Source organism: Thecamonas trahens, assembly GCF_000142905.1.
Source record: "Thecamonas trahens ATCC 50062 unplaced genomic scaffold supercont1.25, whole genome shotgun sequence".
Lineage (NCBI taxonomy): Eukaryota > Apusomonadida > Apusomonadidae > Thecamonas > Thecamonas trahens.
In genome coordinates this window covers 23982-45215 of record NW_013657655.1, presented here as the reverse complement: position 1 = coordinate 45215, position 21234 = coordinate 23982, and the positions used below count along the sequence as shown (strand labels likewise).

The window sequence follows — 21234 nt, the reverse complement described above, 5'->3', positions numbered from 1 at the left end:
TCCCCCCCCCCCCCCCCCCACCCACCACACCCATACACCACGCACGACACCCCACTCTCTCCACCAAACTCCCCACAGCATATACATGTTGTCCAAGGAGTTCAGTGTGTACAGCAAGAACAAGAGTGTTGGGTTTAACACCGTCTCCACCCGGATGACCAAGCGGCCTTGTGTGACCCCGTCGTCCCTGCCCACCACCGTGTGGGGTAAGACCCACTCGGTCACCATTCCGATGATGCTGATGATGATGATGCTGATGATGATGATGACGAGCAAGTCGGTCATGGCATGTGACTTTGCTGCAGGTCGCCTTTCGTCAACGTCGTCGGCTGGTTCCAGGTTCCGTGGCAATGTCTTTTACTTTGCATCCTCGGGCACTTTGACTCACCTCTCGACAGAGTTTTCTGGCTCTGTGAGGTTCATCGTCAGGGAAGCTTCCACTCCCACGGGCACGTATGTCGGTCTCTACGATGCAACGACTTCGGTCTCTTTCCAAGCGTCGAACAAGTACTACGCAGCGGTCTCAATCCCGGTCACGGCTGGAAAGTACTACATGATCGGCGTGATGTGGTCGGCCTCAAAGTCATACTCGTACCGCTCGCCCTCGGCTTTCTCCTTCCCGCCTTGCGTCTCGTGGTCTCGTGGGGTGGCAGATAACTCGATCTCGGGTGACTCACCGTACCACCTGCCGTCTAATCCGTCGTTTTCAACCTCGACGATGTACTCTACTGGCTTTACCTTTTCTTCGAGTGGCGGCTCGACGACTGGCTCGACGACTGGCTCGACGACTGGCTCGACGACTGGCTCGTCGTCCAGCTGCCCGACGTGGTACGGCCATGAGCAGTGCTCAGGACGATCATGCGTGAGTGGATCGTGCTCGTGCCTGTCAGGCACCAACTCGTACGATTGCTCACCGATCAGTGTCGGCAACCAGATCGGATGCTGGAACAACGCCAGCCCCTACTCTGTAACAGGCACCTCGGGTGTGATCCACATCAACGCGCCAGGCACCAACTACCTTCACAGCAAGTCGTGCCGGTGGCGGCTGTCGTCGTCTTCGTTGAGCACAACGACGACCATCACTTTCCAGGTCGTTGAGACCGAGCAGGGCTTCGACGACATCGAACTGTACTCGACTGGACGTTCCGGCTCTACCTACAGCAGGTACGGAACTTACTCGGGTGCATCGGTCAGCACCTTTAGCGTTCAACTTTGTGGTCAGGTCGAGATTCGGTTCGCCTCAGACTCTAGCATCGCTCGTCGTGGTGCGGCCATGTCGTTTGTCATCTCCAATGCTGGTACGTGCAGGGCGTCCGGGCCGACGACGTTGCCAAGTTCTGCGTCAACCTCCACCGGCTCCACATCCACATCCACCTCCAGCTCCACCTCCAGCTCGACGTCGTCGTCATCGCGGTCGTCGTCGTCGTCGTCGTCGTCGTCGGCATCGCTCACACTCGTCTACATGCTGCCGGGCGCCATCATCGTCACTGTCCTCGTCTTTCTCTCCATTTACCGCTCGTGGCGTCGGCGTACGGCCGGCCAGGCCCAGGAGGTCGAGTACAACGCCGACGAGGAGGACTCGGGTACCGCTGGCCAGGTCCACACAGACCGCGTCGCGAGCAAGCGCTCTCGCAAGGCTCGGCCCGCAACATCGACTACCAAAAGCGCACGGCCGCAGGGCCGCCTTTCAGAGTGGAAGAAGCGCAATGAGCGCGAGCTCGGCATTGACAGTGACAGCGATGAAACCGCCGGCACCGCCACGGACTGCGATGACTCGGGCGCCACGACTGCTACCTGCACCGAAGGCTCGGAGTACGAGTACGTCGAGCAGTCGACTTCCGCTATGGACACCTCAGACTCGGGTGCAAAACCGATGCCACAGAGCCGCCTTCGTATGGCAAGGCCACATCCAAGACTGTCCGCAACCGCTTCCTCAACATGGTGTAAATGCGCGCAATACCCCTCCCCCCCTCTCTGTTACGGTGTGAAAAGAAAGCAGAGAAAACGCAAAAACGGAGATCAGCAAAGTTCACATTGCCCACGTCTCTTGTCCGATTCTCTAAACTCCTCACACACAATGGAGGATCTCTTTCTCACTGACGAACCCTACTTTCTCTCGCACACACACAACTATACACATACACACACATGGCTTGTCACCTCCTCATCTACATCTCCTCTCTCGATCATGATTGATCAAACACGCCATAGCAACTCGTATATGTTGCACCCGCCTTTCCATCACTCTTGAACCACCCTTCGCCTTTAGAATCCATCCTCACATCCATTCAACCCAACTACCTGCGACATATGTATGTTCACTCAGTCTCACCTGCTTCGTTGCTCCCCTAAGCATCACATCATTGGCCCGCTATAGGAGAGCCTGCCATCTGTCTCACCTCCCAATTTTTTTCACCCCCCCATCCCCCATCCCCCCACCCCTCCACTGTCGGTCCTTTACCTCCCCTTACCCCCCTCCTAACCACCTTTAGCGCACAGTTCGGGGCGCAGTTTATCACCGCGCTACCTTTCATACCACCTCTCACCAGCAAGCCTTTCTATCCAGCCAAAACAAAATCAAACTCTCAATCTCTGCATTTCAAAATTTTCCGCTCTCCTCCCTCCTCTCCCCTCATCGAGCCAACGTTCCATTTCACCCATCATTCGGTTTGCCCCTCACCACCGCCCTCCCCCCCCCCCCCCTTCCCCACCCACCACCCAGCACACAACGACTCGGCACCACTTGTCGCACCGTGTTGACACAGTGAACATGTCTGCCCCTCCCCCACCCCCGCCACCACCAGGGCTACCTGTGGCACCCCCACCCCCCCCACCACCACCAGTCCCAGGAGGAGGAGGAGGCATGCCACCACCACCACCACCGCCACCGGGACCAGGTGGGTCAGGCACGGCAGGCAGCAGCAGCAGCGGCGGCGGGTTGAAAAAGTTGCCAAACGCATGGCGGAAAAAATACAAAGCGCCAAGTTCGGAAGCGAGCACACTTGCAGATGCACGTGCTGTGTTTGGAGGAGAACTGAGTGATGGAGAACTTCGAGTGGCTATTGCAAAGCAGTCAGAGACAGGCTTGGTCGGTCTCACCAACGCAGGCGCTACATGCTACATGAACTCGTTGTTGCAAGCTCTTTTCTGGTTGCCATCGTTTCGGGCAGGAGTTTATGACTTTGTTCATGATCCTTATGTCGATGGCTCTCCGCAACGTTGCATTCCTCATCAACTTGCCCTGCTCTTTGCTCATCTGCAAGGTTCAGAGAGAAAGGCCGTCGCTACCATGTCTCTGACACATGCCTTTGGTTGGAACACTCCTGCTCACTTTGCTCAGTCAGACGTCCAAGAGTTTTGCCGCATTCTCTTTGACGCTCTCGACCAGATCTACCCGCGCAAGGCTCTTCCCTCGCCTACCAACCTCTTCCACTTTGCCGGCGAGTCGTTTGTCCACTGCGGGAGGTGCGGGAACCACTCGGCGACCGAGCAGAGCTACGTCGAGCTCAACCTGCCCACACAGGATGTTGACTCGGTCTACGCAGCCCTTGACACCTACCTCGCTCCCGAGCTGCTCCGTGGCGAGAACCAATACGCTTGCAGCGTGTGCGAGGACAAGGTTGATGCCGCCAAGGGCATCAAGCTCCTCTCGCTCCCGCCCGTCCTCTCTATCCAGCTCCAGCGGTTCACCTATTCGCCGGTCACCTTCCGCAAGGTCAAGCTCAACCATCGCGTCGCCTTTCCGCGCTACCTCGACCTCGAGGCCTATACCCCCGAAGCCCGCTCGCAGTTTCTTCGCGGTGAGCGGGCCTCGCATCCGCCGCTCGACTATGAGCCTCCGCCCGATGCCGACCTCGCCGCGCTGCCTCACGTCTACGCCCTCACTGCCGTCCTCGTCCACACCGGCGGCGCCATGGGCGGCCACTACTACGGCTATTGCGCCACCGCGCCCGACGGCTCGCCGTCAGGCTGGATCCACTACAACGACTCGGTTGTCGAGCCGGCGACATGGGAGCAGGTCGCAAAGGCGTACGGCCACGACCCAGACGACGAGACGGCTAACAAGCTCGTCGGCGCCAACGCGTACATGCTGTTGTACTCTTCGGTCGGCGCCTCAGCCGCCTGGCGCGCCGCACACCCTCTGCCCGACACCGCCAGCCGCCACCCAGTCGCTCTTCCATCGCCGCTCGCCAAGCTCGTGGCTGACGCCAACACCGTCCACGCCGGCCTCCTCGCCCAGTTCAAGGCCGCATCCGAGGTACTTCTCCTCAACGTCCGGTACGGCGCGGCCACCACATCGATCTCGCTCGCCAAGACCACTTCTTATGCTCAGCTGATTGAGCGCGTCCTCACTGCGCTCGACGTTGTGTTGTCCCCTGGCGCTGCCGCCCGCCTCCGCCCGTTTGACACCGCCGATGGCGTTGCCGGTGCGCCACTCATCGCTTCCGACGACACGCTACTCGCCAACCTGCCTCTCCACTCCAACATACACCTGGTTCTCGAGACGCGCGCGCCTGGTGAGGTCTTTCCGCCGGCCGAGTCGTTCACGCTTACGCTCCTCGTTTTTGATGCCGAGACGCTCGAGCTGAGCCCGCCGGTCCTCCACGTTCTCGACTTTGAGGATGCTGCCGCCGCACGCGCTTACACTGCGGACGAGCTGGTAGCGTCGGTGGGAGGTGCTGTGAAGGGCAGCCTACTCACCGCCAGCCACATGGGCAAGCTCGGCGCCGGCGCCGATGCCGTGACCTGGCTCGACTCGGTCGACGGGGCGACCCGGGTCATCGCAAGCCTCCGCATCGTGCCGGGCTCAACTCTCATTGTCGACCCGTCGCCGGAGCGGGCGGCCACTCTCGAGTGGCTCGAGAAGATGCGCAACACTGTGACTGTCCGAGTCCGCGGCGGCCTTGCGGCTCAGGTGGCGGCGGCGCTGGGCGAGCGCACACCGCGAGTTGGCGCCGAGCGCGAGGCGGACGCCCTGCTTCCGGTCGACCTCCGTGAGACCGTCGGCGAGCTCAAGGCTCGCCTCTCTGAGCTGCTCGGCGGCGAGCCGGCGTCGTCCCACATCAGGCTCCGCCAGCGCCGGATGGCGCCCGAGGCCATCGACACCGCGCCGCTTGCGGACTTTGGCCTCTACACCGGCTCATCGCTCTGGGCCGAGGCCGGGCGGTCGGTCCAGCCGGGCCAGGTCGCCCTTGTTGTCCACGTCGCCAACTCGGACCACAACCCGGAGAACAAGGCCTCGTTCCCATACCTGCCTGTGGGCGAACTTGTCGTCGCGCGTGCCGCAACCCTGGCCAAAGTCAAGGCTGCGCTCGTTCCGATCCTCCCCGCCGACCTTGCCGCCGCGCTGCCCAGCACCGGGCAACTGGCTGTCGCTCCAAGGCTCCGGCTTCGCGAGCTTCTTGGCGAAAAGGTAGCCCACATCCTCTCGCAGCCCGACGCCAGTCTTGCGGACAACCTGCCTGAGCGCTACGCCAAGACCGATGCAGTCGACGTCGTTGTCAACGTTCTCGACGCCGACGAGGCGCTGCTCCCGGGCCAGATTCTGCTCGACACCTATGTGCATGTCCTCGGTGACGCGCCCGAGGACGATACCCTCGACGGTCCGTTCGAGCTCGCCATCGCTGCCACCGCGACCAAGGACGACCTCGCGGCGGCGCTCGCCAGTGCTCACGGCCTTCCCGCCGTCGCAGTCGCCAAGCTCTACTATCGAACCCAGCTCGACGAGGTCGGTGCTGAAGCCCTCGCCTGGGACGTCGACGGCGCCGCCGTCCTCAACGCTACTCCATGGTACCTTCGCGATGGGGACCTTGTTGTTGCTCGCGACCTGGCGCGAGCCGAGGCACGGGCCGCCGCCGCCGCCGCCGCCGCCGCCACCGAGCACGCGGCTGCCTCCAAGGCCAACACTGAAGTCGCGCTCGCCATCCACGTCCAGACGGCCGAAGAGCGCGCCGCGTATGCTGAGCTCTTGAGTAGTGACAGCAATGCCGACGCGCCGTCATCGTCGCAGTAGAGTGGGCAAGCTGTTGTTGCTGGCAAGTAAAAGCTGCACTGCAAGAAAAGCTGCGGCGTCCGCAGTGTGTGTTCTGTGGGAATGTGCGGAGAGCCGCGGTCCATGGTGCCTGCTGCTCGCCTCTCCGAAGTTTCCGGTGGGACGAAGCAAAAACGCGCGCTGGCCACACCACTCGGTTGATTTTGCTAGCAGCAACAACTGCAACTCATCGAAGCGAACAACACTCAGCAATGTCGACGTTCAACTTTAAGCTCGCGCATAGCGTCAAAAACCGCGACGTGGTAGTGATGAAGGATAGGATCGCCAAGGTGGTGGCCAACGTGCTCTCGGCGCCGGCCAAGCACGGGCACACCAAGTGCAATCTCATGCTGGAGGAGGTGGCGACGGGGCGGCGGTTCGAGCACAAGCTCTCGGGCGACCAGCGAGTCAAGCTACCCGAGGTCAAGCTCGTCCAGTACGCGCTCATCGCGATGGATGACGAGGGCTTCCTCACGGTCATGGACTCGCGCGACGAAGAGCGGTCGGATCTGCGGGTCGAGCCCGAGACTCAGCTCTACGCCAAGATTGGGGAGGCCATGGCCGATAGCGACAACTACTTCGAGGTGGTGGTCTTTTCGGCCATGGACCTCGAGTTTGTGGCCGACCTCAAGGTGGTACGATGAAGGTAAGCAGCCGAGGGTACCACAGCGCTCGCGCGGGGTGTGTGCGACTACAATAGTAAAGCTAGACCCATCGCGGAGGTTCAGGCCAGCGCGGCGACGGCGGGCGCGATGAGTGGGCGTCCGATTCCTGGGTAGCGTCGAGGCCAGCGTGGGTGGCGAGGGTGACGAGCGGTGAAAGCTTAAGGCGAGACGAGGTGTGGGCAAAGGCGCCAAAGGAGGCGAGTGAGACTGGCGAGCTTTGCGAGCTCATGGGCTGGAACTGAGCCGCGGTAGAGGACGCACCGAGCTCGAGACCGACCGACGAGACGCGCTGCTGGACGAGCGAACGCGGCTTGAGGTCGAGAGCAACTTTTGCGATGGGCCCGCCGTCGTCGAGGGTGTCGACCGGCGAGGCGCCGGCGTCGGCGGCGACGATGGCCGAGGTCGGCGAGCGCCAGCCTCCGCGGTACTGGTAGTAGGTGACTGGCGGGTCGTCTTCCATGGCGTGCTCAAACGGCGTCTCGCGGCGGTACCACCAGATGGAGATGGCAGCGAAGACGGCGACCGAGATGACAAGTAGAACCGAGAAGACAAGGGTGGGAAAACTTGACGACGGATCGTCGAGCGCCACCGCGGTCTGCGCGGCCACGCCCGAGCAGAGCGCAAGGAGGAAGAGAAAGAGGCGAAGGATGACGACCCAGGCGACAGAACAGGCGAGGAAAACGCCCGAGCGGCCGTACTCGAGGTTTTGACCCGGACGAAGGAGGCAGCGGTAGTCCTTGGCCCGGGTCACGGCAGTGATGACCATGACGGCCAGCACGGCAGCCTTAAAGAACCACAGCCGGCGAGCCGGCGAGTCGGACCAGGTGACCGAGATGGCGCCGAGGATAGTGACGATGATCTTCTCAAGCACGATGGCCTGTGGCGCATACTTGGGCTCAAGCCCGTCGAACTCGAGAAGGTCGGCAAAGTAGACGTGGAGCGCGTCGGCGAGGAAGAGCGGGTATGAGAAGAGCAGGGCGTAGAGAGTGGCCACAAAGTAGATGCGGTGCATGCCGGCAAAGCACTGGACCTCCGGGTCAAAGTGGAGGTAGAGCCGGGTGTCGGATGGGTCCTGTCCGTCGAGCGGAACGCACGAGGTAACGGCAGCAAAGTTGCGCGAGAAAATGAGCATGGCGACAAGCATGACCGTCGGCTCGGGCTTAAAGACCCACTTCATGGCGGTGGTCACGTTGAAGGTCCGGATCGAGCGTGTGAGCTCACCGGCGGAGCCATCGCTGCTACTGCGGCGTAGCGAGGTGTTGACAGTGAGGTGCGGGCCGGCGTCTGGGTTTGCTCGCGGAGACGACCTGAGCACGGGCTCCTCCTGCTGCTCGTCGGCCGAGCTCACTGCGGCCGGCGGCGGCTTGACGATGGCGGCACCCGAGGCGCGGAGAGTGGCAACGCGGAGGTCTGGAAACGAGGACATGGTGGCGATGGCGCGGTTGATGGACGGTGGCGGGCTTGGTGGCTCACGGTCTGGCGAGGGCTGCGGTGAGGCCGAGGCCGAGTCAGCGGCGGCGGGGCCGGAGAGGAACAGGTCCTGGACGCGTGTAAAGAGGTAGGCGTGGGTGATGAGAAAGGCGGTGATGAGGGCACCGATAAAGGCGATTGAGGCCCACTGAAGCTCAGACGAGGCCTGCTGGGCCGAGAGCGTGAGGACTTGAAAGGTTGAGCGCATGTACGAGTTGACCACTTTGCCTTGCCACGGCACGTCGTCACCGAGTGGAAAAGCGAGGAAGAGAAGGTGGAGCCAGAGGAGGGCAAAAAGCATGCCGATGTTGCCCCAGCGGATGCGGGCGTACCATGGGCGGGGGAGCGCGTCGGGCGCATCCGACTGCGGGTAGAGCAGGTGGAGCTTGCGCGAAGCGTTAAAGACGGTGACGTGGTAGTCGCGGATCTTGCGCCGGTCGCCGTCGTACTCTACGACAGGGCGGTCGCGGTGGAGACCCTTCAGCAGGACCTCTGCAGTGATGGCTGCCTTGCCGCGCGAGCGCAGCGACGACATGGTGGCTGATTGCTCCGGGTACATGCTCTGGGTCGGGCCTGCGGTGAGGCTGAGCCCTGCGCCGACGTTACCACTAGCCGCTGCGGGAGCTCCGACGACGCAGGTTCTGACGACGAGCTTGAAGTGGGGCGGTCAAAGCTGTACGAGGCCGTCGACGACGAGCTCGACGTCGGCCGGCTGGAGACCAGCCTCGAGCTCGAAAGTGGACTATTTCGCTCTGACTCGTCCAAGGTAGACGACGACGACGACGAGGTCAATGAGGCTGAAGCTGAGGCTGACGCCGAGGCCGAAGCTGAGACGATCGAAGACGACGACAAAGCGTTCGAGTCCGAGGCACGGGGGAGATCCCGCTCGATTGCTGGGCCCTTCTCTTCCTTGCAGCATCAGAGAAGGCCTTCATAGCCGGCGGGACCGAGTGCGGCGGATGGATGGGCTGGATGACACTCTGAGCATCAGCAGAAGACGGCTTGGCAGCCTGGCGATGAGCAAGTGGTGACGAACCAGGATGATGAGGATGAGGAGGAGGAGAAGAAGAAGCTCTTGGAGTTGTTGTACTTGTTGTATTTGTTGTACTTGTACTTGTTGTTGCACTTGTTGATGATGTTTGATTTCGCCATGCGCGGAGCGAGTGGAGGCACATGGCCAGAGACCAACCTTGCCAAGCATAGACATAGGGAAAGAGGACAAAGGGTAGCGGAGCACAAGAGAGATAGATAAAGTAGAGATATGCAAAGATAGAGGTCAAGTTTGGTATGGAAGGAAATACCGATTGAGCATATACCATAAATGGTGGCGCAATGAGTAGCGGTATGTACCAGATGATGAGCAGGGCAAGTCGCCATTGTCGATGACCATGACTCCCAAACACTCCCGCAAGGCCTTCGATCTGATCAGAGCCAAAGGGGAAGTGGTACTGCGCAGCCACAAAGGGGCCAAACACAACGTTCACAACCATCCGGAGTATCACATGCATGTTGCTGTTGCCTCTACCTGTTCCGCTTTTCGTGCCTGCTGGCTTGTCGGTGCTTGGTCGTGGTCGTGGTCGTGGTCGTGGTCGTGGTCGTGGTCGTGGTGGGGGGTGGGGGTGGGGAGGGGTGTTTGCTGCTTGATCATGATCATGATCGTGTTCGTTGGCGCGGTGGCGGCCTGTGGCGGAGTTGCGGGGCTTTGGGGGGTGATCGTCCATCGTGATTGCCATTGTGATTGCGGCTATTGGTGGTGGGCTTTGGCTCGGGCTGGTGGGAGGAGGGGCGTGTATGTGGTTGACCATGATCGTCGACAGGGGGCGGGGGCGGGGCGAGACTCAGGCATCGTCTTCGCTTTGGCGACAAAGCCGGAGAAACACTTGCTCGAGCGACGACTGTGAGATCGAGTAGTCGACAACGTTGTGGACGTCGACTACAGCGTGAAGAAGCGTCCGCAGCAGGTCTGGGAGCACGGCTGTCGCCCGCGGGATCGAGTACACGAGCGTGCCAAAGTGCTCGTGGTCGAGTCGGGCTGCGGGAAACGCGGCTGCGACATCGGCTTGGATGGCGTCGACCGCAACATCGTCTGGCGCCGTAACCTCGATCCTCACAGACGCACCAAACTTGGACTTGAGGTGCTGAATCGGGCCGATGCACTTGAGCTCACCGCCAACAAGCATAGCCACCCGCGAGCAGAGCGCCTCGGCCTCGTCCATCGCGTGCGTCGTGAGCAGGATTGTCTTTCCTGGCTGCAGCGCCTGGATGATCGACCACATGGCATGCCGCGATGCAGGGTCGAGCCCGCACGACGGCTCGTCAAGCGTCACCACCGGCGGATCGCCTAGAAAAGCCAGCGCCAGCGCCAGCTTCCGCTTTGTTCCACCCGAGTACGTCTCGGTCCGCGCCGCAAGGTGCTCGGCCAGACCGGTCACTTCGGCCAGCTCGGCAATCGCCGCCGGCACAGCTGCGCTCGGCACGCCCTTGACCGCCGCAAAGATCTCCAGGTGCTCGCGCCCGGTCAGTTCGTCCCACAGCGAGTTTTGCTGGGAGCACACCCCTAGCCTGCCGTCGAGGACCACCGCCCCAGAGTCCGGGGCGTGCGCTCGAGAGACAATCTTGAGCAACGTGCTCTTGCCGGCACCGTTGGGTCCGAGAATGCCCAACACCTCGGACTGCGCGATGCCAAACGAGACAGCTTTGTTCGCCACCTTTCGCTCCTCGCCCGAGCCGTACGCCTTGGTCACGCCCACAACCCGCAGCGGGTCCAAGCATTCCGCTGCAGCAACTCGCACCGCCTCGGCTACAACGTCGGCATCCGCTGTCGCAGGCAGCTCGCACGGACCGCTCTCTGGATCGGCCGCTACCATCGACGACGCTGTCGCTGCCGCCCGCGACCGCATGTCGAGCACATAGATGGCCAGCGCTGCGCCCAGAGAGACCGCCAGCTGAACACCAATGAGCTGTATAAGCTGATTGTGCGCCGCAAGAAGTGTGCCAGGCGTGATCGGGGCTCGGGTGTAGATGTACAGTCCCAGAAGTGTCCAGCCGCGGTAGAGCGCGTACGTCGGAAGAACGCAGAGCGCCGTCTGGAGAGCAGGCGACGACGGGTTGTGCAGAATGACCGTGATCAGCACGTACGGGAGAATCACAATCAGCGAGACAATGATCCGGACTACCCGAGCGCAGTTCTCGGCCGTGTCAAAGAGGAACGAGAGCAAGTACGAGCAGAGAATGAGCGCCGCACCGGAGACAAGAAGAAACAGTACCGGCGCCAGAACGGTGTTGTTCGTCACCACCACCAGCCCGAAGCTGTACACGATGCCGAGCGAGCCGCCCGCCACCACGAGCCAGATCCCGTAGTGTACCACAAAGAACGAGGCCCACCATGTACCGATGGGACAGCCCATAAGCAGCAGCAGCTCCTTGGTCCCCGACACCTTCTCGTCGACAATGACCGTCGTGTAGCCGGCCACAAAGAAGCCGATGGCGTACGACATCATCAGCGGGCCAAAGAGGCCCCAAGTAAAAGCAGCATCCACATGCTTGTTGTTCACTGGCGCTTGTGTCTCCCGGAGCACCGGTGCAGGGCCAGATTCGTTTCCGGTCCGCCACGCCAGCACCGTCGCCACCAGATCCTTGACCATCAACGGGAGAACAAGCGGCGAGTCCGGCGCGTACATCACCGTCACCGTCACCGCGGTCACCTCCTCCAGCGATCCGCTCGCATTGTGCACCCGATACCCGCCCGGAAAGGTAGTGTCGTTGGCGTGCGAGTCAAACTCGGCTGCCGCGAGGTCAGAGATGTTGGCAAAGATGCGGACGCCATCAGGTGCCGGCGTGACGTGCGGATACCGCGACCAGAACTGCTTCCGCCACTCGATCGAGTCAACCACAGGCGAATCAAGCAGAATAGGCAGCTTGGTCGACGGAGAAAGGTCTCCCCAAACAGCCGGCGATGTGATGGCAAAGGGAGAGACGTTGAGAAACGAGACCGAGTTGGTGACCAGCCCGGCGGCTACCGCCAGGATGAGCGGGAGGACAACGAGCGTTGCCCAGAATCGTTTGTTGCGGCTCGCCACCAGCAAGTTCTTCCTCACAAGCGCCAGCAACGACATGCCCTCGACTAGCGGCAAGATGCGTGGCAACAGCAGGCGGTAGCAAGTGAAGTGTAGCTGCAGCAGGCTTCACCTCGCGCCTTTGTCTGAATGACTCTCGCGCCGCACAAGCGAGAGACTCGGCGAGTGATTGTTTGACGCCCAAGCCAGCCAGACAGTTCATAGCGCACAACAAAGATGATGTTTTGATCTCTGCAGAGCATTGCTAGCGCTGCTTTGTGTCCGTATTTGAGGGGTTTATCTTCTGTCATCGCTTCTACCATCCATTATCCCGGGCTGATTGTGAGAGCTAGCAAGCAGGGAGGTGATGGCAAGGTGATCCATGGCGGCTCTATTTGCACGCCCTTTTTCATACTTTTTTTTCATGTGGGGATGGGGAAATCGGAGCGGCCATCGCTCTCTCGCGCAAGCCGGACGTTTAGCAGGGAGAGAGTCGGAGACAGTTCGAGTCTGTGGGAGAGCGAGGTTGAGAAGCATTCCTCTTGCTGGCGAGTATAGAGGGTTACGAGTGAGAGACATGGGAGAGTGGTCAAGGCAAGCATGTGCGCTATTGCGGAAGGAGTTTCTCCTTCGGCGGCGGAATGCCAGAGTCACATTGCTGCAAATCTGTTTCCCGCTCATGTTTGTGGCCATTCTGGTGGGCATCAACTCGTCGTCAGGACCGACGACACAGCCTGGTGATCTCTCACCACCGACTCATGATCTACCTCGATTGGAAGAGCTTTGCCACGGCCGAGCAAACTGTGTGGACATACTCTATGCGCCTGTCACTTTGGCTACCAAAGATCTGGTCGCCAGAGTGGTCGAGGGTGCCAAGGTTGAACGCGGCGTCTCGCTCGTGGCGAGTGGCGTCGCCGATGAGACCGCCCTGACTCGTGCCCTTGCCGATAATCCTGCTCTTTGGGGCGGCGTCTCGTTTGGGGTCGTGGACAAGAGTTCCTTTGAGTATGTCATCCATACCTACTTGTACGGGATGAGGCATAGCCAGCTCAACTCGTCTCCGCCGGATCAGAGCGACGAGGCCCAGGTGGCCGGCACGCTCGACTCGGGCTATGCCTCGCTGCAGATTGCGCTCCTCGAGGCGTACACGAGCATGGCGAGTGGCGTGCCGCTGGTGCTCAACGCCCGCGTTCAGGCGCTACCGTCCAAGGGATCGGTCGATCCGGGCCAGGGCTCGTACTTTCTCTGGCCGTACTACTGGACCTTCTGCTTTGCCTACGTCACCATTTTTGCCGCTATCGGGTACATCAAGGAAAAGGAGGACGGAACACGGGCGGCGCTCACGGCAGCCGGCATGATGGACTCGGCGTACTGGTTCGCACAGCTGAGCGCCGATCTGGCGGTGCTGATTGTTACTGCGCTTGCGTTTGTGGCTGCCCTCTACGCGCTATCCATCGTCAAGCACGCCTCGTTCGGCGCCTTACTTGTTGTCGTCCTCCTTTTTGGCATCTCACAAGTCTTTATTGCGCTTGTGGTCTCGACCATTGTCTCGTCGCGGCGAACGGCGTCGGCGGTCCTCACCGCAGCGCTTGTTGGCTCGATCCTTGTCTACGTCCTCGGGGAGCAGTTTGTCCTCTCCAAGGCCGAGGTCTCATGGTTCTTCAAGATCCTTGTTCTCCTCGTGCCGGCCACGCCGTTTGGCCACTTTGCGCACCTCATGAGCCGGATGGAGGAGCACGGCGCGGCGTTCTCGTTCTCGGCGGCGGGCCTCCATTCGTCGCACGCGACGTCGCCAGTTTCGATGACGACCTGCCTCGAGTTTCTGGCACTCGACGCCGCGCTCCTTCTGCTCGTCGGCTTGTATCTTGACCAAGTGCTCCCAGCCGACCACGCGCCGCGGCGGCCGTTGCTCTTCTTCCTCTCGCCCAAGTTTTGGTGGCCGGGCTCGCCAATCGGACTCCTCAACCCGCCGGATCCACTTGGCGGCTCGCTCAACTCTGAGGCCGCGTCGCTGCTGGCCTCGGGTCACGAGGTGCCTGTCCGCCTCCGGGCTCTCCGCAAACAGTTCCGCAAGGCTGGCAAGCCGTTTGTTGCCGTCAACGACGTTGATCTCAGCGTCCGAGCCTCGGAGATTGTCATTCTTGCGGGAACCAACGGGCCGGCAAGACCACGCTGGTCTCGATGATTATGGGCACGCTTGCGCCGAGTGGTGGCGACGCGTGGCTCTGTGGTGTTCCGCTTGCCCACGCGCTCTCGTCGGGAGTCCGGCTCGGTGTGTGCGCACAACAAGACCGGCTGTACGACCGTCTCACCGCGTCCGAGCACATGGCGCTGTGGTTGGCGATGCGGCCGTCAGCAGTGCCTGTTGGCGGCGAGCCGCTCGAGGCAGCCAGCCTGCTCTCCGACGTCGGCCTCGACGCGCTTCCCAACCAGGCTACCGGCACGTACTCGGGCGGACAAAAGCGCAAGCTCTCGCTTGCACTAGCGTTTGTGGGCAACCCGTCGATTGTGCTCCTCGACGAGCCGACGTCGGGCATGGATCCGGCGGCGCGCCGCTCTGTCTGGGCCCTGCTCCAGCGGTACAAGGCCGGCCGCGGCATCTTGCTCACCACCCACTACATGGACGAGGCCGAGCAGCTCGGCGACCGCATTGCAGTCATGATGCACGGTGAGCTGGTTGTCACCGGGACGACTGTTCACCTCAAGGCCCACTTTGGCGTCGGCTATCTGCTCACCCTCCAGCAGCGCGGCTCGGGCGATGGCGACGCGCTACGGGCCGTGGTCATCGAGCACGTGCCCGGCGCGATGGCGGTCCCGCGACTGGGTTCAGCCAGCGATCTTGTGTTCCGGCTTCCCACAGCGCACATCCGCGCCTTTCCTCTCCTCCTCGACAAGCTCGAGGCGCTTGTTGCGCAGCGTAACTCTCCGCTGGCCGCCTACGGCCTCGCGCTCTCGACGCTCGAGGAGGTCTTTCTCAAGGTCGCGGCGCAGCATGCTGCCGAGCGTGGGGCTAACGAGTAAGCTGTGTAGTAGCTGTGGCACACGCGATGGGAAACAAGTTTGATGTCTTCGGTTGTGGTGCGCCGCCATCAAGCACAGGGGCAGGAAGTCATGGCTCGAGGTCGAGATCGGGGCGATCGAGGTCGGCGACAAACGCTTCGAGGCCCGAGACGAGGAGCGGCGAGGAGATGCTTGCGGTGGCGGCCAAAACGTCGGCAAAGGACGGAAGGGCAATGATGGCGGCGGCGCGGCGGGCGGCCTCGGGATCGTTGGACTTTTGGAGGATCCACACGATGCGAACAAAGGCGTGCCCACTCTGGGCAGCTGCGGCAACGTCTCCGAGCGACGGCTGCGATGACGAGCTGTCTGTGGCAGAGTTGTCAATGGCGGCGAGGGCGCGGGCGTGCTTGATGCGTGCATCGGTGGCGATGACGGACCTGCCGATGGCGTCAAAGATACCAACAAAGGTATCGAGGCTCATGTTGAGGCAAAAGGCGGTGATAAGGGCAGTGAGGCCCGCCGAGGCGAGCGGGAGGCACGACGGGGCCCAGGTTGCGGACGCCATCTCGGGGCTCACCACCCACCGAGTCGGGTCAAAGGCCCAGTCGCCTCGATCAAAGAAGAACACGACGTCGCCGACAAGGTTCTGGACGGTGACGGTGGCGTAGAGCGGGACGTCGGGCGGGACCTGGGGGAGCGAGTCGATGTAAACACCGTTGAGCGTGAAGAAGACGCGACCCGAGGCGTGGATGCCGCAGCCGACGCGATCGCCGGCCGACCATGGCATGATAGTGCTGCCGCCTGTGGGAGTGGCGTGGCGGAGTCCGCCATCGTCCGAGTGGTAGCCCCACTCGGACTCGCCCCAGCCGACAAAGAGGGCAGACGACGGGTTGCGGACGGCAGACATGAGGCCCATGCCGACAGCATAGTCCGAGTCGCCAATGAGCTTGGCAGTGCAGACCTCAATCTCGTAGTAGAAGACGACGTCGATAGGGTTGGGCGAGGTGGTGATGGGCGAAAAGGCAAAGCCGTGGCTCTGGGCGATGGCGTATAGCCGGGGCGAGACCGAGAGGAAGAGCTTGGCCACATCACGTGAGATGTAAGGCTCGAGCGAGCCGGCAGGCAGAGTCATGTTTCGATACCGAGTGGCGGCATCCTGCTCGAGATCGTAGAGCTTAAAGGTGGCGGTCGAGGTGTGGCCGACCGGATCGTGGTCGATGACCGGCTCAATCCAGGCGTTGAACTCGGGCGGCGCGACAGCGGCCGAGACGGCACCGATGATCTGGTGCGGGGCGGCGAGGAGGGACTCAGGAGGAGCGATCGAGTCGAGAGCAGCGATGGGGCGGGCCGAGTTGGCAGAGCGACTCTTGCAGGAGGAGCCGGCGATGGTGGAGCACTCGCAAGGAAAGTAGGTCTGAGTGACGACGGTGCGGATGACGTGGAAGCTGTCGGCGAACTCGTGGCCGGCGTGACAGTTACGAGCGCAAGCGATGCAAACGTCGATGCCCTGTTTGGCGGCGCAGGAGCATGTCTGGCAGCGGACGAGCGGAATCGAGGCACCGAGAGCAACAGACATCATCTGTGTGCAGAGCTGCATGTTGGAGAGCGAGGCGATGGCGTCGTTGACTGCAGCGCGATCGAGGCCGAGGGCGTAGGCGTGGAGCCAGAAGTTGCCTGCAACGGCAAGTGACTTGGCCGGCGCATCGGCGAGGGAAGCGAGGGCAGCTGCGTTGGCAGCCTGCGAGATGTTGATGTGGTTGGCGGCATCGGGTTGGACGCCGATGTGGAGAGCGGTGAGCGCGCGCTGGGCGAGGACATGGCCCCAGACTTGGGCAAGCTCGGGCGGAAAGGAGATGCCAGAGGACTGGGCGTAGCGGAGGATGCGATCAAGGCGGTTGCGGAGCGGTTTCTCATCGCACATGGCGGCGTAGCGAGCGATGAGCTGAGGGCAGCTGTTGACGGTTTTCGGGAGCGATTCGTACATGAGGCGGAAGGTCCTGTTGTAGGCCGATCGGCCGTTGGGTGCGGCTAAAGCAGCTAGAAGCGAGCTGATGGGGTAAACAGACGAGGTGTTGGGCCGGAGGCGGTAGACTGCGCGGAGGACGGCGCATGTCTCGAAGGTTAACGAGTCTTCGAGCCAGATCGAGCGGCGAACGTGGGAGAGGAGAAGCGGGATCATGCCTGGGCAAGCAATGATAGCATCGGCGGTGAGAAAGGCTGAGCGCTTGTCGTCGAGGAGTTTGACGAGAATGGCCAGCTCCTTTTTCATGATCTTGACGGTGGCCTTGGCATCGCGGCCACCAAAGAGAGCCATGAGGGCGCTGATGAGATCGGGCTCATCGGACGGGCCGGCGAGGACGGCGCCGGTGACCACACCGGGCACATCGGTGTGGGGCACGGTGTGGACCGAGGCCGATGGCTCGACAGACTGGCCGAGGAGGGCGGCAGCAAACTGGTTGATGATCGACTCTGTGGTGGTGTCCTTGCGGGCGTTGTGGTTGAGATGGGTGTAGATGAGCGAGACAATGCCCTGGTGGATGAGCGGGACCGAGGCCGAGGACAATTGCGTGGTGGATGTGTTTCCAAGGCCGACCGACTGGAAGACGACGTCGACGATCTTGCCACGGATGTGGTCGTTGAGGTTGGGATCGGCGAGCGGGGCGAGGAACGCACCGCGGTACTGCCAATCGGCAGAGACGGCAAGCGTGGTGAAGGCAGGCTGAGCGAGATCAGAGGCGAGGGCATGGCGGAGGCCGGCGACAAAGCCGCAGTTGAGCAGATCGGCCGCCGGGCGGCGGTTGGCCGGGTTTGTGGTGAGCATGATCTCGAGAAGGAGATGGCAGGTACCGGTTTCATCCTTGATGCGAGTGGCGATCTTGCGCTTGGCTGTCCTCCGCGCCTTGGCCTTGTAGGCCTAGGTCTTGGACCTTGCTGTGCCGCGGAGGAAGGGGAAAACGTGCTCGAGGTGGATGAGGTTGGGGTCGCGGATGCCGCGCAGGGCCGCAGCCTCGTCAAGTACGTCGGTCATTTTGGTGACAGCATCGCCAGGCTCGTTGGGATCAAAGAGCACTTGCTTGAAGGCCCAGAGCGTGTCTGGGTCACTCTCGCGGCGGACGGCGTAGACGGTGCCGAAAGCGCCACTACCGAGGCGGCGCTCCGAGATGTAGGTGGCCTTGGGCCTCGAGCTGACGAGGCTCACCTCAGACGAGCTGATACGGCAGTCATACTCGTGGAAGACCTGTGCGGTCTGCATGTGGGTGTTGACCGAAACGTTGTTGCCCATGGTGTGACGTCGGGTGGTGTTCTGGCGCAAAAAAAACGTAGAAGCACGCGTCGACGGGCAACCAGGACCACGTGTGCATGCAGGGCGTGCAGGCCGTGGACAACATCCTGTTTGGCGACTACGAGGAGATTGTATACGAGCCCAACGTGGTCAACGGCAAGAAAGGCCAGCGCAAGATTCTTCCGCCCAAGATCAAGGACCATTGGGATGTGGTCATCCCGGGCTGCGTCCCCGACCTCGCCGCCTGGCTCGCACCGCTCCTCGACGACCTCGCCGCCGCTGGCATCGTCCCGCGGGTCTTTGTCTACTCATCGTGCGAGTCGGACGGCATCCTGCCGGACACGGTGGCTTCCAAGTACGACATTCGGATGGCGTCTGCACCCGAGGCCTCGTCCTGCACCGCCAACCTCGTCACCTACACCTCGCACGTCCTCGCTAACTACGATGATCTCAACCCGATCACCTTCTTCCTGCCCGGCGCTGCAACTATGGGCGCCTCGCTCACCCATCCCTCGCCGCACGACTTTGACATCACCTCGTCGTACGAGAACCGCGGCCACTTTATGTATCAGAAGGCCGATGGCGTCACCGACCCACACTTTTGCACCTTCTCTAAGACCCTCTACGCCTTTGACGGCCTCGACTGCCCGACTCCGTTTGAGTCGGCAGCCGCCTTCCACGTCTCGCGCGGCACCCTCCTTCACCTCTTGCCGCAAGACTACGCGGCTGTGATCAAGGGCGCCAGGTGATGCAAGCAAGCAACAAAGAACAAAGTAGGGCCGTGTGGTGTGATTGAATGCTGTTGAAACGGTCAGGCGGATGGCGCGACGGGTGGCTCGGAGGCAAAGGCTGGCTGGCTTGTACATGTTACTCCAATGTACCCACATCGTAGCGCTTGTCTTCAGGCACATTGTGCAAGTCATACCATGCCTTTCTGAGGCTAATGGCATGGTCGCGTGAGTATCCTTCAGACTTGTGAAGCCAAACTGCGTAGTCTGAGTGGTAGCGTGCAGCATCAGCGCACTGATCAGGGTCCGCCCGCTCGATGTTGGCCACTTGATCAGCCGGGACGCCCTGGCTAGCCTGGGTGATCTCATCGAGAGCGCGCTGCATGACCTGAACGGCGCATTGATACGGAGAGAAGATCATATTGGGGTTCGTGTGGGGCGAGAGCGAAGCCGCGTAGCAGTCATCCCAGAAGCCGCAAGCTGTCGGCAGTGATTGCTCGCAGTAGCCGGCGAAGCCGCAGTCGACAGCGTCAGCCCAGATGCGCTCGAGCAGAGCACGCGAGGCCCGCTGCACCACGATGAGCTGAGCGTAGCGGAACATGGGGCCATCAATATACGTGTTGTGGTACAGGTATGCACCGTCCTTTGCCGTGGTCCGCAGCGGCTTGATGGTGATCAAGTCGACAGGCTTGTCAAGGCGGAGACCAGTGCCGTGGTCGACGACGTCGAGATCAACCCGCTTGAAAAAGTCTGTCCATGGGTCAGCGCCGGTAAAGGTGACGTCGAGCTCCAACGTCCAGAACAAGTCGTACTCACGCTCAAACAGCTCGATTTCGTACGTCGAGTCAGGAGCGCAACCAAAGATGAAGGGAATGTAGGTCTCGGTGGAGAAGACCCAACCTGGCGAACCAGCAAGGGTGAACGGGAGGGTGTCGAGGTTGAGCTTGGGCATACACTCTGAGAAGAGAGCCCTGATGTCCGAGCCGCGGCGTATAACCTTGCTCTTTGGGCCAAATGCCCATGGATAGCTTACACTCAACTCCTCGAGCCGCTCCGGCGTGACGTCAATTGAGGTGTCGTAGACAAAGGCGATGTCGTGGCTCTCGACGTCATGCATAGACATGGCCAACAGGTTGAATGACTCGAGTCGCTCAGGCTTGTCCATAAACTGGCCACGGACAATGATGAGCGTCGATGGAGTCTTGTCTTCGGGCCACAGCCTGCCTTCCTGCTCCGCTTCGGCCATCGTTGCCGCAAACGAGGCTTCGGACTTTGCTGAGATGATGTCGCCAAAGTCGTACGGCAGCTCCCACCCCGGCCATGGGGCCGGGCTAAACGGCAAAAGACGAAGACGATACGGGTAGTGAACACGAGAACGTACGGGCTCGACATTGGTAAACACGTACAGGTATGTGGTGTACACATCTGGGGTGGTGACGATGATGTCGGGCGGGACGGTGTCAAAGGCGACTCGGCGCTCGTAGCAGGCCTTTGCCCGGCGAGCAGTCAAAGTGTCTGCGCCGTAGATGCGGACTTCGGGAGGAGGTGGGACGGTGACCGGGTACTCGTCATCTGGATAGGGAGCGGGTGGAGCGGGTGGGGAAGGTGGGGAGGGCGGGGGCGATGGCGGCGATGGCGGCGGGGGCGGTGGAGGCGGCGAGGGCGGCGCGACGGGAGGGGGCGGTGACGGCGGCGGGGACGGCGGGGGCGGCGGTGGTGGCGGCAGAGCCACAGCTGGGTGGGTTCCCACTTGCATAAGCTCAGTACTGCTGGAATGACCCTGAATATACATGGTAAAGGTGATTGTAATGGCGACACAGATGCTCAAGGCGATAAGGACGGTGGGGCCGCGGATGGAAGCGAAGGACGAAAAAGGCCGCGGACGACCGGCTCGTCCGATTCACGCTTCTCGTCCAGCATGGCTATATGCAAACGGCTTGGAGCTGCAAAAGGTGGACAGTAACAACCAGGTGCTTGGACAATCACTGGTAGTCGGTGTTCT

The 21234-nt window shown here is 61.6% G+C and overlaps 7 protein-coding genes across 7 annotated transcripts; 3 read left to right on the top strand and 4 right to left on the bottom strand.

Moving 5' to 3' along the window:
• Window positions 1–85: 85 nt before the first annotated feature.
• Window positions 86–1947, top strand: AMSG_05934 (uncharacterized protein; the record flags this gene model as incomplete). Its single annotated transcript, XM_013902015.1, has 2 exons — window positions 86–1818; window positions 1857–1947. The coding sequence occupies 2 exons, from the start codon at window positions 86–88 to the stop codon at window positions 1945–1947; spliced, it is 1824 nt and encodes a 607-aa protein (XP_013757469.1).
• Window positions 1948–3063: 1116 nt separating this feature from the next.
• Window positions 3064–6675, top strand: AMSG_11921 (uncharacterized protein; the record flags this gene model as incomplete). Its single annotated transcript, XM_013902147.1, has 2 exons — window positions 3064–6009; window positions 6228–6675. Exons 1-2 carry the CDS (start codon window positions 3122–3124, stop codon window positions 6673–6675), a joined length of 3336 nt encoding a protein of 1111 aa, XP_013757601.1. The 5' UTR covers window positions 3064–3121.
• Window positions 6498–9718, bottom strand: AMSG_05931 (uncharacterized protein). The gene is made up of 3 exons (XM_013902014.1): window positions 9568–9718; window positions 8773–8878; window positions 6498–8728 (listed from the first exon to the last, which is right to left on the bottom strand). Exons 1-3 carry the CDS (start codon window positions 9672–9674, stop codon window positions 6737–6739), a joined length of 2205 nt encoding a protein of 734 aa, XP_013757468.1. The 5' UTR covers window positions 9675–9718; the 3' UTR covers window positions 6498–6736.
• Window positions 9719–10004: 286 nt separating this feature from the next.
• Window positions 10005–12281, bottom strand: AMSG_05930 (ATP-binding cassette sub-family A member 9; the record flags this gene model as incomplete). Its single annotated transcript, XM_013902013.1, has 1 exon — window positions 10005–12281. The coding sequence occupies one exon, from the start codon at window positions 12279–12281 to the stop codon at window positions 10005–10007; it is 2277 nt and encodes a 758-aa protein (XP_013757467.1).
• Window positions 12282–12900: 619 nt separating this feature from the next.
• AMSG_05929 (uncharacterized protein) lies at window positions 12901–15268 on the top strand (the record flags this gene model as incomplete). The annotated part of the gene is made up of 2 exons (XM_013902012.1): window positions 12901–14355; window positions 14388–15268. The coding sequence occupies 2 exons, from the start codon at window positions 12901–12903 to the stop codon at window positions 15240–15242; spliced, it is 2310 nt and encodes a 769-aa protein (XP_013757466.1). The 3' UTR covers window positions 15243–15268.
• A 62-nt stretch (window positions 15269–15330) lies between these two features.
• On the bottom strand, window positions 15331–18504 carry AMSG_05928 (uncharacterized protein; the record flags this gene model as incomplete). Its single annotated transcript, XM_013902011.1, has 2 exons — window positions 15331–18135; window positions 18178–18504. 2 exons carry the CDS (start codon window positions 18502–18504, stop codon window positions 15331–15333), a joined length of 3132 nt encoding a protein of 1043 aa, XP_013757465.1.
• An 867-nt stretch (window positions 18505–19371) lies between these two features.
• On the bottom strand, window positions 19372–21152 carry AMSG_05926 (uncharacterized protein; the record flags this gene model as incomplete). Its single annotated transcript, XM_013902010.1, has 2 exons — window positions 19372–20804; window positions 21101–21152. The coding sequence occupies 2 exons, from the start codon at window positions 21150–21152 to the stop codon at window positions 19372–19374; spliced, it is 1485 nt and encodes a 494-aa protein (XP_013757464.1).
• Window positions 21153–21234: the final 82 nt, after the last annotated feature.